Source organism: Chelonia mydas, chromosome 9 (assembly GCF_015237465.2).
Source record: "Chelonia mydas isolate rCheMyd1 chromosome 9, rCheMyd1.pri.v2, whole genome shotgun sequence".
Lineage (NCBI taxonomy): Eukaryota > Metazoa > Chordata > Testudines > Cheloniidae > Chelonia > Chelonia mydas.
Genome location: NC_057855.1, coordinates 48063751 through 48086656, shown reverse-complemented (window position 1 = coordinate 48086656; position 22906 = coordinate 48063751). Strand labels below are relative to the sequence as shown.

The 22906-nt window shown below is 42.1% G+C and overlaps 1 protein-coding gene across 7 annotated transcripts in view; it reads left to right on the top strand.

Moving 5' to 3' along the window:
- The window catches only part of PPP2R3A (protein phosphatase 2 regulatory subunit B''alpha), a 137624-nt gene that overhangs the window by 46526 nt on the left and 68192 nt on the right, over positions 1 to 22906 (top strand). For 6 of the 7 annotated variants that reach the window (XR_005226719.2, XM_037908574.2, XM_037908572.2 and 3 more), the window contains one exon: positions 19769 to 20029. Coding sequence is in view for 6 of the 7 variants with exons in the window: in XM_037908574.2 (XP_037764502.1) it covers positions 19769 to 20029 (261 nt within the window). In the remaining variant the exon portion in view is untranslated. Of the gene's footprint in view, positions 1 to 5181; positions 5329 to 19768; positions 20030 to 22906 lie in introns of those variants that run through there. The other variant, XM_043521999.1, reaches the window with a different exon arrangement.

Below are 22906 nucleotides of genomic sequence, written 5' to 3'. Positions count from 1 at the left end.
ATTTGTGACAGTACCCCCTCCAAAACCCCCTCCATGCCCCCCTTCAGGGACCACTCTCATGACAGTATTCTCACCCAAGAGGTGAACTTCTTGTTATAACAGGGAGCAATAGAACGTGTTCCTCCGGAATATCAGGGAACAGGATTCTACTCAACCAACACCCTCATCCCAAGAAGAAAGGTTGGTGGATATCAGTTCTCAGTCTCTGGCACCTCAATCATTTATCCACAAACTCAAGTTTTTTACGGTCACGCTGGCAGCCATAATTCCATCCTTAGAGAAAGGCATGTAGTTTATGGCTCTCAATATGAAGGGCACTTACTTTCACACCGATATTCATCCTGCCCACAGACATTTCCTGAGATTTACAGTGGGTTCCCAACATTTCCGATAGAGTCCTCCCTTTTGGGTTAGCTGCCGCTCCCAGAGTCTTCACCAAAGTATTTTCTGTCGTAGCAGCCTGTGTCAGGAGTTACAGCATCCTTGTATTTCCATATGTCAGTGATTGGCTCCTAGCCATGAGATCCAGACAAGAAGCCCCCACGTCAACCTCAATGTTACTCAACCTCCTTTTCTCTCTCAGAATCAGTGTCAATGTCAGATAATCAATGCTTGACCCCACACAGTCTCAGGACTTCATCAGGGCTTCAACCAGTTTGGTGATAGCATGAGCTTACTTGCCCATAAACAGATTCCACACAATGAGCGGCATCATAACATAATAGTGAACAACTTGCCTGTCCCTCCTTGGCCACATAGCTTCATGTACCTACATGACCCCACGCCTTCGCTGCCTCCCGACGTGGCTCCAGTCCATTTACTTGCCAAACTGCCATTTCACAGACTTCATGCTGACAGTCTCCACCAAAGTACTGTCATCCCTCCAGTGCTGGACAGACCCACATTGTGTATGTGTGTGGGTTCCTTTTCTTCCCTCCTCCCAGACAAGACAATCATCACTGATGCATCCCTGGTGGGCTGGGGAGCCCACCTGGGTAACCTCATGACTCAAGGAATATGGACTCCCTGAGAATTCAGGATGCACATAAACACCCTGGAACTCTGAGTTGTGAGAGAGGCTTGCCAATCCTTTCTTCTGTTTGCACGGTCCCCTCATGTTCTCATCATGTCAGACACCTGTGAAGCAAATAGGTCTCTGGTCGGGGTCCTCCATTTGGCGAACATGTCTTCTATGTCAACAAATGGGAGGAACGAAATGGGCCGTGCTGTGCGCAGAGGTGGTTAATCTCTGGAATTGGTGCATCAATCACCAGATCCTCTTGTCTGTAGCCTATCGTCCCGGGACACGTAATGTCATCATGGACTCGCTCAGCAGACATTTTGTGATCAACCATGAACGGGAATTTCACGATTTGGTAGTACACGACATCTTCACCCAATGAGGGACTCCGACCAGAGACCTGTTCACTTCAAAGATGATCAGCGAATGCAAGACATACTACTAAAGGGGAGACCTCGGTCACCACTCCCAGGGTGACACCCTCCTACTCTTCAACAGCCTCTTGTCAAGTAATTACAATAATATATAAATCTCCCCAGCAATCCATAGGTGATAGAAAAAAAAATAAAATGCAATTAGTTTCAGAAAATTAGAATGTAATACATTGTAGAGAAATAACCCAGAACACTCACGCTCAATGGGATGAAACACCTGGCACCTGAAACCTCTAAGGCTGCGACTGCTAATGGGAATACCAGTGCTGTTAAGGTGTTGTGGCAGTTCACTTGAGTTTGGAACCAGCGTAACTAAGCTGCTGCCCATTTCATCTGTATGGAATGCTTCGATTAGCCCCAGCCACGTAGGAATTGGGTTGCAGCTGTATCCAGTGACAACAGCTTCATTCATCCACCTCCATCAGGATTGGGCCTCCAGGTTTAGGTGTGAGTGAAAGTTTGTCTGCATTCTGATGGGTAAATAAGAGATCTGTTACATTTGACATCTCTCAACTCATCCTTTAAGCAGGACCACTTACAGTGAAGAGTTGTATCAAAGGATGGAAATGTATTCTGATCTGTTCACTCAGAAAAATTTGATGAGCAGGGTTTATTCTAGTGGCTGATGTGGGCTTTGCCCTGTAGCTCAGCAGAGCTAATAAGGGGTCTCTCTGCTGCATAGTTCTATTAGTTCCTTTCTGGGTACTGGAAGTAATGTGCTTGACATCTAATATACCTCCAAAGCTGGGAATTCAGATTTGTCAAACTAGGTCCCATTGTCAACTACATTTTTCTGGAATGTCAAAGCAAGAAAAGAAACCTCTTAGATCTTTTATGACCTGTTCACCTGGGCATGAAAAGTAAATGTCTGCCATTCTAAAAAATAGTCAGTGGCTTCCGGATAGCTATGTCCCGTTTTTCACACAGGTCTGGGGAATTTATTTTAAAGACTGTTGCTAAACCTGTGGGTACAAGAGGTCTTTTGGTATCTTTCTGGACGTTCAGTACATTTCAGTGAAAGATGAGGAACATACACCCTGTTACTGCTGGTTCAAAATAAATCGACATCTGGTACCCTGCCATGTGACTGTGGTATTCTTCCCTGCCATGTGACTGCGGTAACGAATCACAGCAATGTGGAGCCCTGAGTCCTGGCTGGGCATCTAGGTGCTACCACAATATTTATAATTCATTAAAATAAAGAAATTAGAATTCTTCCTAAAACTCTTGTCTGTCTTTGTGCTTCTCTGGAGAGTGCCTTCCTAGAACTTTCCCCAGCCCCATTTCTGCTATGGACTTACAGAAACAATGCACGTATCCTTACAATTATAAGCAGAAGTAAAGGAGTTTAAATGAACACTAAAGGATTGGACTTACACAACTTTCTCATTCTAAAGTCCTTTTGTAGAGAAATATGACACATAGCCCATGCTGTACCCTGGTCTGACTGCTTGGGAGTATAGGAGACCCAGGAGAGAAAATTGTCTTGGATTTTCTGGCCACAGATCTATAAAGAAATCAAAGAATACTGTAGTTTGTGCCATGTATGCCAGCTGGTGGCTCCCAAACATACTCTTCTCCCTCTTCATTCAGTGGATATTCAATTCAGTTGGATTGGGCTTGATGTGATAGGACCTTTAGAAATACACTGCAATTAGACACGCACCTATGCTAGCTGACGTGGGCTCACGGAGGTTGGGTTATGGGGCTGTTTAATTGAAGTGTTGACATTCGGGCTTGGGCTGCAGCCTGAGCTCTGGGACCCTCCCGCCACGCAAGGTCCCGGAGCCCAGGTTCCAGCCTGATCCCAAATGTCTACGTTGCAGTTAAACAGCCCTTTAATCTGAGCCCCACAATCCTGAGTTAGCTGGCATGGGTCAGCTGTAGGTTTTTAATTGCAGTGTAGACGTACCTGGAGCACCAACAGGTGTGGCTATATGTTGGTCAGAGTTGACTCTGCGACATAATATGCAGAGGCCATTTCTTTGTACTCCTTCGCAGCACAATTTGTCACCAGGTGTTCTATTAAGTGGATACCCAAGATAATGTTAACAGATAATGGCACTAGCTTTATGTCCCAGCAGCTACAAGCAATGTGCTCCCTCCAGAATTTTAAGGTCCAGATCCTCAGCTGGGATATGTTCCCATATTTCCATAGGCTACGGTAAAATCATTGAAGTAACGCCAATGTGCACCAGCCAAGGATCTGATACAACATCAGTCTGTCATCGTCGAATGCTTATTTAAGCCATTTGTTTGAATAAGACTCTTAAGAGAATGCTGTACAAATTCGTGACCACCAAAGCCTGTAAGTGGGACAGGTTACTCCCAGATTTGTTGTTTGCAGTCCAAGAGATCCCACAATCATCTACAGAATTTTTCTTTTAAACTATTGTACGGGATAAAACCCTGTGAGCTTCTGGAGCCCCTACAGGGGTCCTACTGAGAGCAAGGGACCAACACAGAGAATGTGGTCCAATATGTCCTTAATTTGGTGGATGACTGGACATTGTAGGGATGTTTGTAAAATTATTCTCAAAAGCAGGATTATAATAAAAATAGGTGTATCAGCTGTTGTGTGTTACCAAACACAGAAAGTAAGCTCCTGGCAAAGTAGCTGGGACCATCTAAACCCAATGGGGATGGTAGACTGTGGAAGTGGATTAGCTAGGAAAGAAAAACCAGAGAAATGATGTTTGCTCATCCTGTGGAGCAGGAATTGGACGTAGGTCCCCATTGCCAGGCACATGATCAGTACTATTATAAATTATACTTTTCAGAGAATCAAGCCAGCACCCCGATGTCATAAACCAGAATCATCTGTGTGAGTCTCTTCAAAGTAACATAGTTAGACACTGGCTGCTCCTCATGCCAGAGACAACAAAGTGAGAGCTGTGGAAAAAGTAAATAAAAAGGATGACTCATTAAGGTCTCTTTATAAAACCATTTTTGTAATAGCTGCTCCAAAATGCCTGAGTTTATTACCTAAGGTCACCCTACCATACTTCTTTTAGATGGCGAGAAACAAGGTGATTTGCTTTTTCCAAATAAGGAATAAAAGTTAAGCTTTTCTAAAAATAATAGTCTACAATTTGAATTAGAATTAGTCTTGCTCCACTGCTTCATCAGCTCACAAGGCAGAGGCATCATAAACCTCTTAACACCATTTCCACATTGGCCTGTGCTTAGAGCATATGTTTTTAGCCCAGCAGGGGCTGACTGATGCAGGTTTACACATCACATTTCAGCTTTGAAGCTCTTAAAATAAGAACTATTGGGGAAGGTGATATATTTAGCTACTTTTGCAGTGTGTCTAACTTTAGCACTCTTGGTAGTGGTGGTGGGTACCTCCTTTCCCACAATACCCCTGGCCTATTACAAGCCAAGGACAGATTTTCTGTCATGTAGCCAACAGGGGAATAGATTCTGTTGTAGATCATGTTTCTCGATAAAGTATTGCAAGAAGGCATCATGAGATACTGGTAGTGCTGAGGGATAGTTTAAATGTCAGAAAAAAAAGTGTGTGCCAGGGGGCTTTGGCTTCAGGATTCAGATACTATGCTAGGACACTTTCCCTGTGAGGAAAGAGAAGAGTTAGTATGTTTCTACATGAAATCAGTTGCAACTCCTTGCCTGTGAAAAGCAAAAATAAGAAAGTGATCCATTGGGGCTGACGTGATCTCCTACAAAGACTCTGTACCACAGCTGGAAAGCGAAAAGGTTGCTCAGGAACTTAACAAGATGATGATCAAGGAAACCTCTCTGCGAAGAGACCCAGACTTAAGAGGAGAGCTTGCTTTCCTTGCAAGGGGCTGTGATTTTGTTCTTCCATCTCGGATCAAAAAGAGGCAGAAGTCATTCCAACAGGCCCAGGTTTGAAGTCTTGGGTTTCTTTTTATTTTTGTATTACTTTGTGTCTTTTTATTGGATCAGGGAATGTGACTGCGTTCCCTCTAGGCTTGTCTATTTGCAGAAAGTTATTTGCAGCCAGATACTAACAGGTTTATAAATAGACCATCCAGGCTTAGAGTTAAAATGTCTTATTCGTAAACAAGGGGAAACAGCGGTTTTTTTTGTTGTTTTTTTTTTTAAGGACGAGGACCACAAGGTATAGGGAGAAATAGATAAAGAGGATGAAAACTTCGTTGCACTGTTTTTAAGAGAAGCACCATTGGTGGGTGGGTGTCCCATCGGGCTGCCCTGAGTGCCTGGATGGTTAGTATTTTGCTTTACATGCCATGCTCAGTGATCCAAACCACTGCTCTGTTGTGGAGGCTTTGTGCTGCTCTGTTGACACAAATCTGCCCTGAAGCCAGCATAGCTGGTCTTGGGAGGATCACATCAGCAGAGGGTGCTCCTCTGCGCCACCTCCAAAGCTGTCTTGTGCCTTTTATAAACTCTACATCTATATGGATCACCAGGGACTTCAGTGATTCAACTTTATTGATAGGGTCAGCAGCAAATGTGTTTGGACTGATTCTTCTTCGTCCCTGAAATCTGTTTTGTTGGTTGATTAACCAATGACCATGTCATAGCAGCATGCACCTTATTTGTACTTAGACATCTACCCTGGAGCTTTGGGTTGAGAACATAGATAATAAAATGAAGTGGAGCAAGTGCTTGCTTCATCTGTTTCTTCACTGCCTGTAATGTAAGTTTGTCCTTAAATATTTCTCTGTGGTGTTTCCTGAAGTACCTTCCAAATGTCTCGACAGCATTAATAATGTTACAGCCATCCATTTGCACTTTGTCCAAGCCAATGGAAATATTCAGTCTGTTCTTCTAAATTTCTCTTCATCCCTATGTTTACTACATAGGCGGTGACAACACCATCTGTTTTGTCACAGTTATCTGCACAAATTATCATCCAGTTATGCTAGTTCTTAACAAACTACTCAAAACAATTAGCTTCTGAATGCCATTAGGCATCTTGAGGTAGAATAAGCTATGATCTGGTTTGCTCTTTTAAGCACAACTTATGAAAAGTAGTTATTATGGAAGTATTTTACAGTTTCAACTATATTTTCCTTTATTCCTGGAGTATCTGTCTTTAGCTAAAAGGCGCATCAAGTGACCACTCCAGCTATATGTAACAAATTATAGATTTATTTCATTATCACTTTGTGTCAAAATCTTCCTCACATTTGGCATGTTTGTAGATCCATTTGTCACTAAGCTGTGTGTATGACACTTGAATTTGCATTTATAATTTGTTATAGATTGTAGTGCTCCTTCTGTCAATTACTGAGCAGTGTGGGCATAGCCTGATATGTAACTGGGGAATCATCCTCTAATGGGGATGTTTTTTGGTGGGGGGGCCTGCACAGGGGTCTGCTCTAGGCCCAGTGCTATTCAATATCTTTATCAGTGATCTGTAAGAATACCAAATCATTGCTGGTAAAGTTTTCAGATGATACCCAAATTGGTGGAGTGGTAAATGATAAGGACAAGTCAGTTCTACAGAGCAATCTAGATTGCATGGTAAGCCTTGAACGACATTCATTTTCAAACAGCTAAATGCAGGGTTATAGGTCTAGAAACCCAGCATTTAGATCATGCTTATATAGAGTGAGACTGGATTTTGGAAAACAATGACTCTGAAATGGACTTAGCAGTCATGGTGGGTAACTAACTGGACATCAGCTCCCAGTTTAATGTGGTGGTTAAGTGAGTAAATGCAATCCTTGGATGTATGAGCAGGAGAATATCAAGTTGAAGCAGGGAGGTGTTTACCATTGTATATGACCTTAGTGAGATCATTCCTGGGGTACTGTGTCCACTCCAGGTGTCCTCACTTCAAAAAAGATGTTGAGGTGTCCTCACTTCAAAGATGTTGAAAAATTATAGAGGGTTTGGAGAAGAGCTACAGATGATTCAAGGTCTGGAAAACCAGCCTGACAGTGAGAGACTAAAGACGCTCAATCTACTTAGTTTATTCAAGAGATGGCTAAGAGGCGACTAGGTCATGGTCTACATGTCCCTACATGGAAGAAGAATTCTGATAGCAGAAAGCTCTTTAATTTTACAGACAAAGCCAGAACAAAATCCAAGATTCCAAAGGCTGGAAGCTGAAGCTAGACAAATTCAGCCTCGAAATAAGGTTGATATTTTTAATAGTCAGGGTAATTGACCACTGGGAATAACTTTCATAGGATGTGGTGGATTCTCTGTCACGGGAAATATTTAAATTGAGATTATATGTCTCTTTCTAAGGACCATGCTCTTGCTCAACTGGAATGTATGGGTTTGATGCAGAGAAACCTCGGTGAAGTTGTGTGGCCTGTGCTATGCAGGAGACCCCTTCTGGCCTCAAAATCTAAGGATCTACATGTAATTTGTTTCTGTCCTAAGATCCTTTCTGACTTCAGGAAAAAGAATGATTTTTGGAGGGCTGATTAGCAAATTACACATTTAATTTTGTGTTGCAAATGCAAAATGTGGCATTTTTATGTGTCGTGATACCTGTGAGAGGTGAAGTAACCTAGCTTGGTGTCTCTTGTTTCATGAGTTATCTGGTTAGTAGGGCTGTGGCCTGGGGAACTGGTCTGTGGCTTCACCAGTGAGTCAGGATGCCGTGCTACCACAGCAGCAGTGGGATAAAGGAAGATTGAGACTCATATATCCCAAGGCCAGAAGGGACCATTGTGATCATCTAGTCTGATCTCCTGTATAACACAGGCCAGAGAACTTCCCTGAAATAATTCCTATGGCATATCTTTTAGAAAAACATTCAATCTTGATTTAAAAATTGTCCATGGTGGAGAATCCCCCACCATCCTTTGTAAATTGTTCTAATGGTTAATTACTTTCACTATTTAAAATTTACATCTTATTTCCAGTGTGAATATGTCTAGCTTCAACCTCCAGCCATTGGATCATGTTATTCCTTTCTCTGCTAGATTGAAGAGCCGATTTTCAAATATTTGTTCCCCATGTATGTACTTGTAGACTGTAATCTTATATAGACTGAACCCCATCTCTTTGTTAAGATAAATAGATTGAGCTCCTTGAGTCTATCACCAAAAGGCATGTTTTCTAATCTTTTAGTCATTCTCTTGACTCTTTTCTGAACCCTCTCCAATTTTTATCCTCCTTCTTAAATTGTGGACACACTATTACAGCAGTGGTTGCATCAGTTCCAAATGCAGAGGTAAAATTATCCCCTCTACTCCTTCTCAAGATTCCCCTGTTTATATATCCAAGGATCGCATTAACCCTTTTGGGTACAACATTAATCTGGGAGTTTATGTTCAGCTGATTATCCACTATGACCTCCAAATCTCTCTCAGCATTACTGCTTTCCAGGATAAAGTTCTCCATCGTGTAAGTATGGCCTATATTCCTTGTTCTTAGATGCACACATTTAGCTGTATTAAAATGCGTATTGTTTGCTTGTGCTCAGCTTACCAAGTGATCCAGATCACTCTGTGTAAATGACCTATCCTTTTCATTATTTACTGCTCCCCCATTGTTGTGTCGTTATCAATGATGATTTTGTTTTCTTCCAGGTCATAGATAAAAATGGTAAGTAGTGTAGTGTAGTGCCAAGAACAAATCCATGAGGGATCACACTAGAAACATATCCGCTTGATAATGATTCCTCATTTACAATTACCTTTTAAAACCTATCAGTTAGACAGCTTTTAATATGTGCCGTGTTAATTTAATATTGCTTTGGTTTTTTAATCAAAATGTTGTGCAGTACCAATTCAAATGCCTTACAGAAGACTTAAGTATATTACATCTACACTGTTACCTTTATCAACCAAACTTGAAATCTCATCAAAAAAAGAAATCAAGTTAGCTTGACAGGATATATTTTCCATAAACCTGTTTTGATTGACATTAATTATATTACCCTTCTTTAATTCTGTATTAATAGAGTTCCGTATCAGCCTCTCCATTATCTTGCCAGGGGTCTGGGCAATACTGACAGGTCTGTAACTATGTATGTCATCCCATTTACGCTTTTCAAATATTGGCACAACATTAGCTTTCTTGCAGTCTTCTGGAACTTTCCCAGAGTTCCAAGATCTATTAAAAAACAACATTAATAGTCCAAAAAGGTCCGTAGCCAGCTCTTTTAAAACTCTTGGATGCAAATTATCCAGACTTGCTAACTTAAAAAATATCTAACTGTAGTAACTGCAGTTGAACAACCTCTTAAGATACTAGTGGAATGGAAAGCTTGTTATCATATGATATAACTATATCATTCTCCTCCGTACACACACACTATAGAACAGAAATATTTATTGAACACTTCTGCCTTTTCTGCATTGTTATTAATAATTCTACCATTGGACCAGTATCGTTGTCAGGATTCATTTTGTTTCTAATATCCTTAAATAACTCCTTATTGACCTTAACTCTGCTCGCCATAGATTTCTCCTTGTGTCCCTTGTCTTCCCTTATCAATTTTCTACAATTCCTAGCTTCTGAATTATATTCATTGCTATCAACTTGCCCTTTCTTCCATTTTTTATATTTAATTTTTAATTATAGCTGCCAGTTTGGCTTTCTTCCTCCATTGTGGGATTGTGGCTTTTTGGGTATCTAGTGTAAGGTATTCTTAAACAATTCCCAATTATCATTCATATTTTTCTGATTATATACTTCCTGCTAGCTGATTTGGCTCATAGTTGTTTTCAGCTTTTTGAAACTGGCCCTTTTCAAAGCACCGTGACCATGTGGCTTCCACCTTTATGGCCTAGAGGTCTGGAGTCAGCTAACCCTGGTTACTAAGTAGACACACCTGAGAGGGATCTGATTCCCCTATTAAAGAGCAGCTAGGAGTTCCAACTGGAGAAAGAGGGGACTACAGAGCTTTCTAGGCAGGAAGGTCTAAGAGAGACTTTGAAGAAATAGAAAGAAGGAATTACAAAGCTCTCCATCTGGGAGAGACTGAGCAAGCCTGAGGCCTTACAGAAGGAGCTGCTGCTGGAGACTTTTTGTTTTGGGACTTTTAAAGTTTTGCCTGGGCTCTGAAGTAAGAGCAAGTAAACTGTTGTTCAAACACTTTTCTAGAAGTCTCCACTAGAGAGAGAGAGATTAATGTAGAATAGAGTGTTTGGCTTCTCTTTGTGGGCTTTTAAAGTGAACTCATTGTTACCTCACTGAGAGGGAAACCGAGGTAGGCCAGTGCAGAGTGACCTCCGGCCCCAAGGGCGTGCTCAGGAGGTGGCTCCCAGACTACAGGTGTGTGTGTGTGTGTATTACTGATCTGGACTTTGTTCTGTTTGCACATTATAAATGTAATCAAGTCATGATTACTTTTACCGAAGCTACCGATCATTTTTAGTTCTGTGATCAGTTCCTCTTTATCTGTTAAGACTAGGTCTAATATTGGAATCCCCCTGGTTTTCAGTTAGGAAATTATTATCTATAATTTTTGAAATTCCAAGGATGTTTTAGTACTAGCAGCAGGAGACCTTCAGCATGTGTCACTCAGATTGAAGTCCTGTAAGATCAAACAGCGTTTTTCCCCTACACATTGTAGATAGGTGTGTAGGAACCTCTCATCCTGTTTTGTAGTGTGGTTTGGTGGTATGTAGCAGACACCAACTAATACCCCATGTTATGCTTTATCTGTTAGGACCTTGATCCATAAGCATTCAGGGTCATTTTCTTCTGAGTTATCAGACACTTGGAAACAGGTAATGTCAGTTTTGATGCAGAGAGCCTCTCCCGCTCCCTCTTTGCCCTCTTGATCTTTCCTAGATTATGACAATAGATTTTAACATTCCAATTGTGCAAATCATCCCACCAGGTTTCAATAATACCAGTGAGGTCAAATTTATGCTCATGAATGAGCAATTCCAATTCCTTGTTTGTTACCCAGGAACCTAACATTGGTATACAGGCAATTAAATAATTTCTTCTCCTCATGTCCTTTGGTTCCTTGATTAATTTTTGCTTTCAGCATCTTTATTCTGGGCTAAATTAGTGCTCACATATTCTGTCTTTATTCTTCCCCCTTTGTTATTGGTTTAATGCCCTCCTGACTACCCTAGCTACCTAGTTCCCAAGGAGATTCTGCTCACATGGAAAGCATCAAAACTGTACTGCTTAGAAGGTGGAGCAATGTTCCACAGAACCAAAACCTTCCACCCTAAACCACTTACCTAGCCAGAGGTTCACTTCCAGAATCTTCTGCCCTCTGTCTTCCTTTGCTTGCATAACAGGAAGAATCCCAGAGAAGATTGGTTGGACATTCTTCTTTAGCACGCTTCTAAATTCCCTATTCTCTGGGAGATAGCCTGAAAGGCAGTGTCATTAGTGCCAATATGAACCATCACCAGTTGATCCTTGCCTGTTAATTTCCAAAGCCTATCCAATCTTGGAGTGACGGCTTTTGTCTTGGCATTGGGATGGCAGCACACTGTCCTGTTGTCCGCTTGTCCTTTGCAAAATGTTTTAGATTCTTCTGAGTCCTGAATCCCAAACAAGGATTGTTAGTCTTCCTTAGACTGTTGGAGAATTCTGTACAGGCAAGCCTGTTTTTCATATAGGTTGGGCCAAGCTGCTATCTACATATATGTCCCATACATCTCTCTGTTCCCTTGGACCAGCTGGATCTTGAGAGGTGTCTTCCACAGTTTCCATGTTGAAGACTTGGTATCGATTGGAAAATTCTAGCTGTGTGAAATTCCTCCTGGACTACTTCTCTCTGACAGCCACAGCCTGTCCATCCTCCTCTGTTTCCAGCTTTGTAGAATGTCGCCATGACCTCTTTCCCCTGGTTATAAACTGCCAGGTCTCCTCTCTGACTTCTTCTCTCTGTGACATTTTGGTGGTCAGCTCCATTCTTTCTTAAACCTGTGGGGGCCAATGTTTCCTGAGCCTGGCTGTCTAGGAACACCTCAGTGTCTCTGATTCTCAGGAGCGTCTCTTCTTGACTCTCCAATCCAAGAATCTTTCCCTCCAGCACAGGCACTAAACTTGTACTTTATGCACAGAAGTCCCTTCTGGCTTCAGGCAGAAAAGAAAACATGGCACATCCATCACAGGTCACCCCCACTGTTCCATTGCTGGTCACCTTGAAATTGCACATAGACCTGAACCTGAAAGGAAAGCCTCTCTTGCTCCCGCTCCAGACCCCCTCTGAAACTTCCCTGTTAGCTGCCTCTGTTCATGGCTCTCAAGCTTGCCTGGCAAGTGACTTTTTACATCAAGTCTCCCTGCTTAGATCAGGTCAGCCCCTCCCCTCACCACCAGGGAACCATTAACCACTCTGAGACTTCAAACTGCGGGACTGATCAAACTCCAAAGTCCAGAGTCTCTCAGCCATTTCTAAGGCACCACCGAGAGACATGTCTCAGCTGCTCACTACAGTAGATTACACGAAAATCTCAGCTTTCATTTTAAAAAAAAGGTTCAGTTTCTAGCCCTCATGGTTTTGGAAGAAGCTTGAAAAGGTGAAGTGATTGTGTACGAAAGCTGAGAAAACAGAAGGCAAAGAAGAGAACCCAACATGTATAATTTTTAAATCTCATTACTTCTAAGTAGGCTGTCAAGCAATTAAAAAATTAATTGCTGTGAAACAATAATAGAATACCATTTATTTAAATAGTTTTTGAAATTTTCTATATTTTCAAATATATTGATTTCAGTTACAACACAGAATACAAAGTGTACAGTGCTCACTTTATATTTATTTTTTATTACAAATCTTTGCACCATAAAAAACAAAAGAAATAGTATTTTTCAATTAATCTAATACAAGTACTGTAGTGCAATCTCTTTATCATGAAAGTTGAACTTACAAATATAGAAGTACAAAAATTTACTAAATTCAAAAATAAAACAATGTAAAACGTTAGTCTGCAAGTCCACTCAGTCCTACTTCTTGTCCAGCTTATCACTCAGATAAACAAGTTTGTTTACATTTGCAGGAGATAATGCTACCCACTTCTTGTTTACAATATCACCTGAAAGTGAGAACAGGCATTCGCATGGCATTGTTGTAGCTGGCATTGCAAGATATTTATGTGCCAGATGCACTTAAGATTCATATGTCCCTTCATACTTCAGCCATCATTCCAAAGGATGATGATAGCTTCTGCTTGATAACCATTCAAAGCAGTGCGGACCGACACATGTTCATTTTCATCATCTGAGTGAGATGCCACCAGCAGGTTGATTTTCTTTTTTGATGGTTCAGGTTCTGTAGTTTCTGCATCTGAGTGTTGCTCTTTTAAGACTTCTGAAAGCATGCGCCACACCGCATTCCTCTGAGATTTTGGAAGGAACTTCAGATTCTTAAACCTGGGGTCGAGTGATGTAGGTATCTTTAGAAATCTCACATTGGTACCTTCTCTGTGTTTTGTCAAATCTGCAGTGAAAGCGTTCTTAAAACGAACAACACGCATTGGGTCATCATCCAAGACTGCTGTAACATGAAATATATGGCAGAATGTGGATAAAACAGAGCAGGAGATATATAGTTCTCCCCCAAGGAGTTCAGCCACAAATTTAATTAATGCATTATTGTTTTAAAGAGCATCATCAGCATGGAAGCATGTCCTCTGGAATGGTGGCTGAAGCGTGAAGGGGCATACTAATGTTTAGCATTTCTGGCACGTAAATACCTTGCAGTGCCGGCTACAAAAGTGCCATGCGAACGCCTGTTCTCATTTTCTGGTGACGTTGTAAATAAGAAGCAGGCAGCATTATCTCCCATAAATGTAAACAAACATGTTAGTCTTAGCGGTTGGCTGAACAAGAAGTAGGACTGAGTGGACTTGTAGCGTCTAAAGTTTAACATTGTTTTATTTTTGAGTGCAGTTATTTAACAAAAAATCTACATTTGTAAGTTGCACTTTCACGATAAAGAGATTGCGTACAGTTCTTGTATGAGGTGAATTGAAAAATATTTCTTGTGTTTGCCATTTTTACAGTGCAAATATTTGTAATAAAAATGCTATAAAGTGAGCACTCTCTACTGTGTATTCTGTGTTGTAATTGAAATTAATATATTTGAAAATGTTGAACATCCAAAATATTTAATAAATTTCACTTTGTATTCTATTTAACTGTGTGATTAAAACTGCAATTAATTGTGAATAATTTTTTTAATCATGATTAATTTTTTGAGTTAATCGCGTGAGTTAACTCTGATTAATTGACAGCCCTACTTTTAAGCCAATTTTCTTATTCACCACTGGGAGGGCAGAGTTGATGAAGTCTTGTGCCACCATGCTGTGTAAAGGAATTTTGTGAATGATGTGAGTCTATGCCTATAATGGAGAGTAGGGGAGAGAAGAGAAGGGGGCAACCCTGTGTTGTGATGGTCCAGGACCAGAGGGTTCTGGGTTGAGTCAGGAATGTTTCGGCTCCCTAGAGAAATCTTGTTCCTGATGGAAGTGATATCTTTGGTCCTGTGGTTATGGGGGCTGGGGCTGGATAGAAAGCAGTATCACAAACCCCAAATGTTAAAAAGAACAGTCAGACCCCTTTAAAACAAGATGCTTTGGGTTCTTTTTCTTACCTTTCTGGTTTCTGGGCCATTGTGGGCACATGGATCGTGTTTTTCTATATTTCTGCACAGCCATGAGGGCTAGAAATGTCACTTCTTTTTTTCAGTGGAAGCTGAAATTTGCATATAGTAACATGACTCCAGGAGCTGGAGTCATGTTAAAATAAATAAGTAAAATATCTACTTATTTTCCTACTTACTTAAATGTTTTACGTAAAATATCAGTTATTGTGAGGCTCACAATAAAACCACAAGAGTTGGCAATGTTGGGATTGTCACAGCCTCTGTTTCAGTTATGATTATTTGCACTAATGTAGCATGTTAGAGGCCCCTGCTGAGATTTCCCATTGCACTGAGCACTGTACTGACATATAGTAAGAGACTGGTGCTTCCAGAAAAACTCTTCCCAGATAGGAAGGACAGATCAGGGGAACCAGAGACTCAGGGAGGGGAATGGCTTGCCTGAGGTCACCCAGCAGGTCAGTGCAGAGCTGGGAGTAGAACCCAGGTGGATGAGTACTAGAAGTAGGGCTGCTGCCACACCCCCTGGCTTGAAGTGGTTTCCATTATATACAGGGTTTACAGTTTGGTTAAACGGCTCTCAGCGCCCCCACTGTACAAATTGTTCCAGAACCCCTTTCCAGGTGTCCTGGGTCCAGATCTAAGGCCTGATTCACTAACCACACTGCCTCACCTTTGAAAACGGGTACTGAGTGAATTGGAAGTTACTGAAAGCTGGTGCAGGTCTCCTGCTGCTTCTGTGTTGTGGGGGCGGAGAAGAGAATTGGAGAGGCTCAGGAACCTGGCCTTTGAGCTCTTGGGTCTAATCCAGTCCCATATTGAGCTTGTGTGTTACTATGCTGTGGTTAGCAAGTGTACATGTACGCACACACTCCCACTCTGTGATGAGAGGGAATCCTGTGGAGGGAAGAAGTCCTCTCTGCTTACGGGGGGAAAAGTGAAGAGAGAGTTAGCAGATGAGAAATCCTCCCCTGCCCCCTACCATCTCTGAGAGGCTAGCTTTACAGGACCCTGTGGGACAGACAGAACGGTGTGCCAGCAAACTGAATGGAGAATTGCAATCAGAGAGGCTCCAGCAATTGCATTGCTTTCACTTTTTAAAAATAATTTCCTGGCAAGTTAAAGTGTTTAAAATGTGTTAGGAAAAAGGCTCCATGTTCCTAGAAAATACCAAAAGCAGCAAAGACGAATGACTACCTCATTAGCCACCCATAAATTCTGCTTCTATTTAATTAGATTAAACAAGGTTCCTTCTTCATTAAAATTTTTCTTTTGAAATATTTGGAATAATTTTAGCAAACAGTAACCAAAACTATTTGAACATTTACTTACCAGCTCCTTTAAAAAAAATACCTTAAGTGAAACCACGGAAGAGTAAATAAATATGACTTCCTCCCATCATACCTCCTGATACCTGGGTGCAGAGGAGGAGGAAGAGCCATAAGAGGGCAGCAGATGGACAGGACAGGAAGAGAGCCTGCCTACATCACTTCAGGGTACTGGGATGACTTCCAGAAGGAAGAGGTTCCCAAACTCTAAGTGAGGTGACTGCCCTTGGGCAGCAGTAGTTGCCGGAGGGCAAGGAGGCATATTAACACAGAAGGTCCCTGCCTGGAAGGGGATTGTCTTCATCTCCCTCCGCCATACAAAAAAGGCCTTCTGCTTCCTCCTCTCATTGAGTTCGATCTTCCCAGGGCCACCTGCCCTATTCTAGAACCCTGCTGTCGGGAAAGGATTGAGCCCACAGGCCCTATGTCAAGGAGAGCTGAGCCTGGTGGTGTTTCTTCTTAGGAACATTGACACCTCTTGTAACAAATGTCTGTGTAATACTAGAATTGTGAACAATAGTATAATGATGCTAGTATTTTTTCCCATCATGGGTTGTCAGGGTTCCTTCCCCACTCTGAACTCTGGGGTACAGATGTGGGGACCTGCATGAAAGACCCCCTAAGCTTATTCTTACAAGGTTAGGTTAAAACTTCCCCAAGGCACAGACTCCCTTCTTGCTTTGGGATCGCTACCACCACCAAGTAATTTAACAAACAATCAGGGAAAGGACCACTTGGAGTCCTATTCCCCCGAAATATTCCCCCAAGCCTATACACCCCCTTTCCTGGGGAGGCTTGAGAATAATATCCTAACCAATTGGTTACAAAATGATCAAAGACCCAAACCCCTGGGTCTTGGAACAATGGAAAAATCAGGATTTTATTTAAAGAGAAAAAGGTAAAAGAATCACCTCTGTAAATTCAGGCTGGTAGTTAACCTTACAGAGTAGCAGAAAATTCAAAGAGCACAGAGGAACCCCCTCTAGCCTTAGTTTCAAAGTTACAACAAAACAGGGACAAACCTCCCTCTAGCAAAGGGAAAATTCACAAGTTGAGAAAACAAAGGTAAACTAATACGCCTTGCCTGCCTGTTACTTACAAGTTTGAAATATGAGAGACTTGTTCAGGAAGATTTGGAGAACATGAATTGATGTCCGGTCCCTCTTAGTCCCAAGAGCGAATGACCACAAAAACAAAGAACCCAAAACAAAACCTTCCCCTGCAAGATTTGAAAGTATCTTCTGTCCCCATTGGTTCCTTTGGTCAGGTGCCAACCAGGTTACTTGAGCTTCTTAACCCCTTACAGGTAAGGAGGAATTTAGGCTACCCCTATGGTTATGACACGAGTTCTTTTGGCTACATATTTTTAGCAGTATGGGTGTGTGAACTTTGATTTGTGGGCTACTATGTATCCTACCCATGAGACAGACTTGCACTGTGTTTTTTATGCATTCCTCAGAGGGCAGAGTTAAGGTTGTTTTGGTGTCAGCTTGGTGACTATTGTTCAGTAGGGCTGATTTGCTAGAGGATTTGACTGTGAGCATATCTTTGGGTGAGAATGTGGAAGAAGGTAATGGATATGTGCACACAGCTTTATTCTATATTTCTTGGGTTTTGACTTTGGCATTGTTGTCTCTTGGCAACCTTAACTGATTTACACAAAGTGTTTTTTGTTTGAAGTTCCTTGTCTTTTACAAATGTTTCAAATAAAGACATTGAAAAAACATAGACAGGAAGCTTAAAATTTATTTTTAAAAAATAATATATGGTTATCCAATTAGCCTCCATGAAACTTTCTCTCATGTTGCATGTGTCAATGACACTGTCCCTAGTAAAGTTGTCTTGCTATTTTCCATTGTTCACAATGGAACTGAAGCCAGGCGTCTCCCAGGAAAAATGGCCACCCTTTGGTTCTGTAGTTAGGAGACTGGACAAGAAACTGTTCGGTGCCAGGGGAATGTTGACATCACAGGTGGGCTCATCAGCCCTCTTTTTCTGCTGTGTTACTGTAAACTAGTTGAGTAAGCTAGTTAATTGTTAATAACTTTGTCTTTTTCCAACAAAAATAAGGTATTATTTATCAATGTGTAGTTTTGATGACTATTTTCTATTTCACATTTAAAGTGTTCAAAAAAGCCCCAGAACAAAGATCCCCATGTAATATCTTTTTAAAAAAAAAAAGTTTTTTAAAAAATTCTAAATTTACAACCTCATAATTTAGTTATTTCAAAAGTACTTAAAATTAGAATATGCTCAGGCTTATAATTTTCATTACTTTTCTCCAAAAAATATTAAAGTGAACAGAACTAAAAGACTACAGAGGTTCATTAAAGGGATGGCCTAGTGTGCCTCCCTAGCAACTGTACATCCATTATAGGCAGAATGGTGAATGGGATGAGATTGCATAGTGAATGAGGCAGGGGTCTACAGGGAGAGAAAGGATGCTCTTGTGGACTGGGACACAGGACTACCAGCTTCTATCTCTGGTTCTGCCACAGATTTCCTGTTTGGTGTTAGGCAAATAACCTAGGCCCAGATTCAGGAAAGCACTTAAGCACCTGCTCAAGTCTTGTCCTTAGCTATCTGCTTAAATGCCTTTCCTACAAAGAAATACTCTTCTGAACTGGGACCTTAAGCCAGACTTTTCAGATGTGACTACTAATTTTGTGTTCCTTCTCTCCTGGGTGCTCTCCTTGAGAACAATTTTCAAAAGTGCTAACGGCTCACAATTCCAGCTGAAGTCCATGGCAGCTGCCAGTGCTCATCATCTCTGAAAAATCAGGTCTTGGGCATCTCAGTTTTGGGCACCCAGTCACTAAGGCTTCCAGAAGAGAGACACTCTTGCAAATCTTGGCTTTAATCTCTTTGGGCCTCAGTTCTTCTATCTGGAAAAGGGGATAATAATACTGCCCTGCTGTTGTGGCTGTTGTGAGGGTGAATTCAGGCCCTCAGGAACTGTAGTGATGAACCCCATAGAAATAAGCTTCTATTTCCATGAAGAAATTAAAAAAAAAAAGTGCAACAACTCATTCAGTGCAAGAGTTGGCTGCTGTGCAGTTAACCAGGCATGGAGGCCACACACTGAATGATGAGGATGAAAAGAAATATTGAACAGGACTTCACTCCCTGAACACCAACCATCGTGTGCACTGAATGAGGCAGAGGTCTTGTGGAAAAAGTAATATGTGATTGAAATTTGTATCATAATGTACATATACTGATGGACGGAGCTAAGGTTGTACAGACAGCTTTAATCTTGCATTTCCTAGCTTTTGGATGTTTGACTTTGCAACCTTAATAATAATTTTAACATGGGACTTTTGTATCACGTAATACACACACCTGAATTACTAAGTATTTTTGATGCTCATTAATATCTTGTGCATTTGGAACAGGAGGGTCCACCCCCACCCCTTTTTTTTTTTTTTTTTTTTTTGTAAATTTTATATAGTAGGAAAAGTATTTATTTCTTGCATTATCTTTTCAGGTTCAAAATAAACAAGAGAAGAAGCCTGGGACTCCATCCCCAGCCCCTTTGAAGTCAGCAATCAGCCCACGACCTCTTGTGACTGTGAATAAAGTCATTATCAATGCCCCTGTGTCCATAAACATTCCACGTTTCTACTTCCCCAAAGGGCTTCCAAGTGTCTGCAACAATCATGAGGAGACCATTGCCAGGATCGAAGCATCCTTTACAGAGTTTGAAGATGAGAAAGCAAACATTTATGAAATGGGGAAAATTGCCAAGGTAAATGTAACCATTTACTGGGTCACTCACAGTTTGGGAGACAGTGAAACATTAATTAAATTTATCAACTATTTGCTCAATTCTAGTTGCAGTTTTATATTTTTCAGTTCACAATGAGCAAATGTACTTACAGTTTGAATCACTTATGTTAGATTAAGGAAACAACAAAACAAGAATGAACACAATTAAAGTTTCCATGGGAGAAGGATGAAGTGTGTCACCTCTGATATACGCTGAGTCAAATCTGACTCACAAAATGGCAGCTTCCCTGGCCAACAGGCAGACCCCTTAGAAATGCAAAGGAGTTTAGCAGAGAACACAGTCACAACTGTTACATACAGCACGGTTGCAAATAATTTGTCCAGGGCATATAGAGCTAAATTCTGACCTCACTTATGCTGGTGCAAATCCGGCCTAACTGTTGGAATAAATGGGTTTATACCAGGATTAGACTGGTGTGAGATCAGGAACTGATCCTTTGCCTGTTTTTCTGTTCACTAATTGTCCATAAACAGGTTCAGATTTTCTCAACTTTATTTGTAATTTGAAATTATTCACCAAACTTCTATAATTTTTAGCCTTTATATTTTTAATGAGTGCTTCATTATGAGCATTCAGGATCTGAAACTAGGAATTCACGCTATTGGTTAGTTTTGATTGGAAACCTATCACAGACCCAGGTCCGCAGATGCATTGGTGCTAGTCTGTGCCACTAGGCAGGAGTGCTGGTATACTTCAACTGCAGACGTTACCAGTTGCCTTATTTGAGATCAGCTCTCTGCCACTGTGATCCTGAGATGGCACGAAGCAGGCCTACTCTATGGCTATGATTTCACTTGATGCTAGGGCTGTGATTCCCAGCGTGTGTAGATGTACTTACACCAGCTGTCATCAAGCTGGCATGCTAAAAATAGTAGTGTACCCAGGGTAGCATGGACAATGGTGAGCAGCGGCATAGGCTCGTCATGCCAAGTACATACCCAAGGGGTACAGGCAGGTTTGTAGTAGGGGACACTGGTAACACCACCTCTAGCACAACAGCTGTAGCTCACGAAAGCTTATGCTCAAATAAATTGGTTAGTCTCTAAGGTGCCACAAGTACTCCTTTTCTTTTTGCGAATACAGACTAACACGGCTGCTACTCTGAAACCAGTCTCTTTTAGCACATGATTAGCAGAGGGATGTGGCCAGCTAAACCCCATGTTGCACTGATCCTTGGATGCTCAGTTTGTATAATGCAGACATAGGAGTTCAGCAGCTTTAGAGTCCTAACAGTCTGCAAATGAGAGCCTAGATCTGGGGAACAGAACCCCTGGTTCAGGTACAATTTGCCACGTTACCCTATTTTTCCATGTTTCAAGCATGTACTCTCCTCACGCTGTTAATGCACTAGCAACCATAACATAAATTCTCATTTATTCAGAGTATATTGTTCATTGATGCTGGAACAGTGACGCTCCATCCAGGAGGGGCATTCTAGTTTCATGAGCAAAAATTTTGTGAAGGTAGAGACTGGCTTTGTAATAAATATGACAGCAGCTGTCAGAACACACCCTCTGAGAAGATGCCCAGGAAACCATCAAGCGTGGGACAAAAAAGTTCAATGACTCATATTATGTGTCATGCAAGGGCAGCAAAGGTGTCTGTCTGGGCCCTTGCCAGACTCAAAGCAGAAAAAGCAGCACGGCTGTGCAGAGGAGACGAGTGCTTCAATCAGTGATACGCTGAGACATCGCTGGGTCAGCACATTATCTGATGACGTCAAGCTGTGTCGAGGTCCACTGCTGCAATACAGTAGGACTGATACGACTCTAGATTCAGAGTTTTGAAGCAAGTGCAATAGAACTTGCAGCCTTTATAAATAAAACAGCACAACATGAGTCTCCGTCCTTTCTCGCCGCGTACCTAGTCCTGGCTCATGTACAGTGGACCGAAATCATGATGGTCAGATCCAAAAGTAGTTATTCAGCTGGCTGGTGTTCTGGTAGGAAGAGGGACAACCACAGGAAGAAGTTAGGGGAGGGTGCCAAGGAGAGAACTTTGTTCAACATAAAAAAAGAGAGGCTGTGAGAGAGGCTTTCAGTGGAAGGTGGGGCTTGTATCTCAATTAGTGCTTCCTAGCGTTTCCCCTTTCCAACCAGAATCACTTTGGTCGTGCCTGGATTCAGCTTGAGCCAGCTGCTCCTTATCCAAGAGCCGATCTCTTGTAGGTATTCTGACCTCTTGGTGGTGGTTGCATCAGTTGAGAATGAGAGAGAGAGTTGAGTGTTATTGGCATGCTGTTGCCAGCGGAGCCTGTGGTCCCCCGTGGTCTCATGGAGATTTTGAGGAGAAGCGGGGATAGTGTGACTCCACAAGGGCCTTCAGAGAGGATGACCAGTTACCCATCTCACTCTCTGGAGAGGAATGATAGGGGCTGGAGCTACAACAGAGCTGGGCTATCTACTCCTGCTATGTCACATAGGCATCTTAGCAGGGCCTTGTGGTGCACTTGTCAAAGGCTGCAGGGAGGGCCAGAACTATGAGCGGGGTAATGCTTAATTTGTGCCAGTGCTGAGCCCGGCACCTCTGGGCCTGGCAGGTCAGAGCCCCCGGCACCTCTGGACCTGGCAGGTCAGAGCCCCCGGCACCTCTAGGCCTGGAAGTTTACGGCCCTGGCACCTCTGGGCTTGGCAGGTCAGAGCAGGGTTGCCAACTTTCTAATCGCACAAACCTGAACATCCTTGCCCCACCCCTTCTCTGAGGCCCTGCCCCCACTCGCTCCATCCCCCTTCTCTCCGTCGCTCGTTCTCCCCCACCCTCACTCACTTTCACCTGGCTGGGGCAGAGGATTGGGGTGCAAGAGATGGTGAGGGCTCCGGCTGGGGGCGAGGGGTT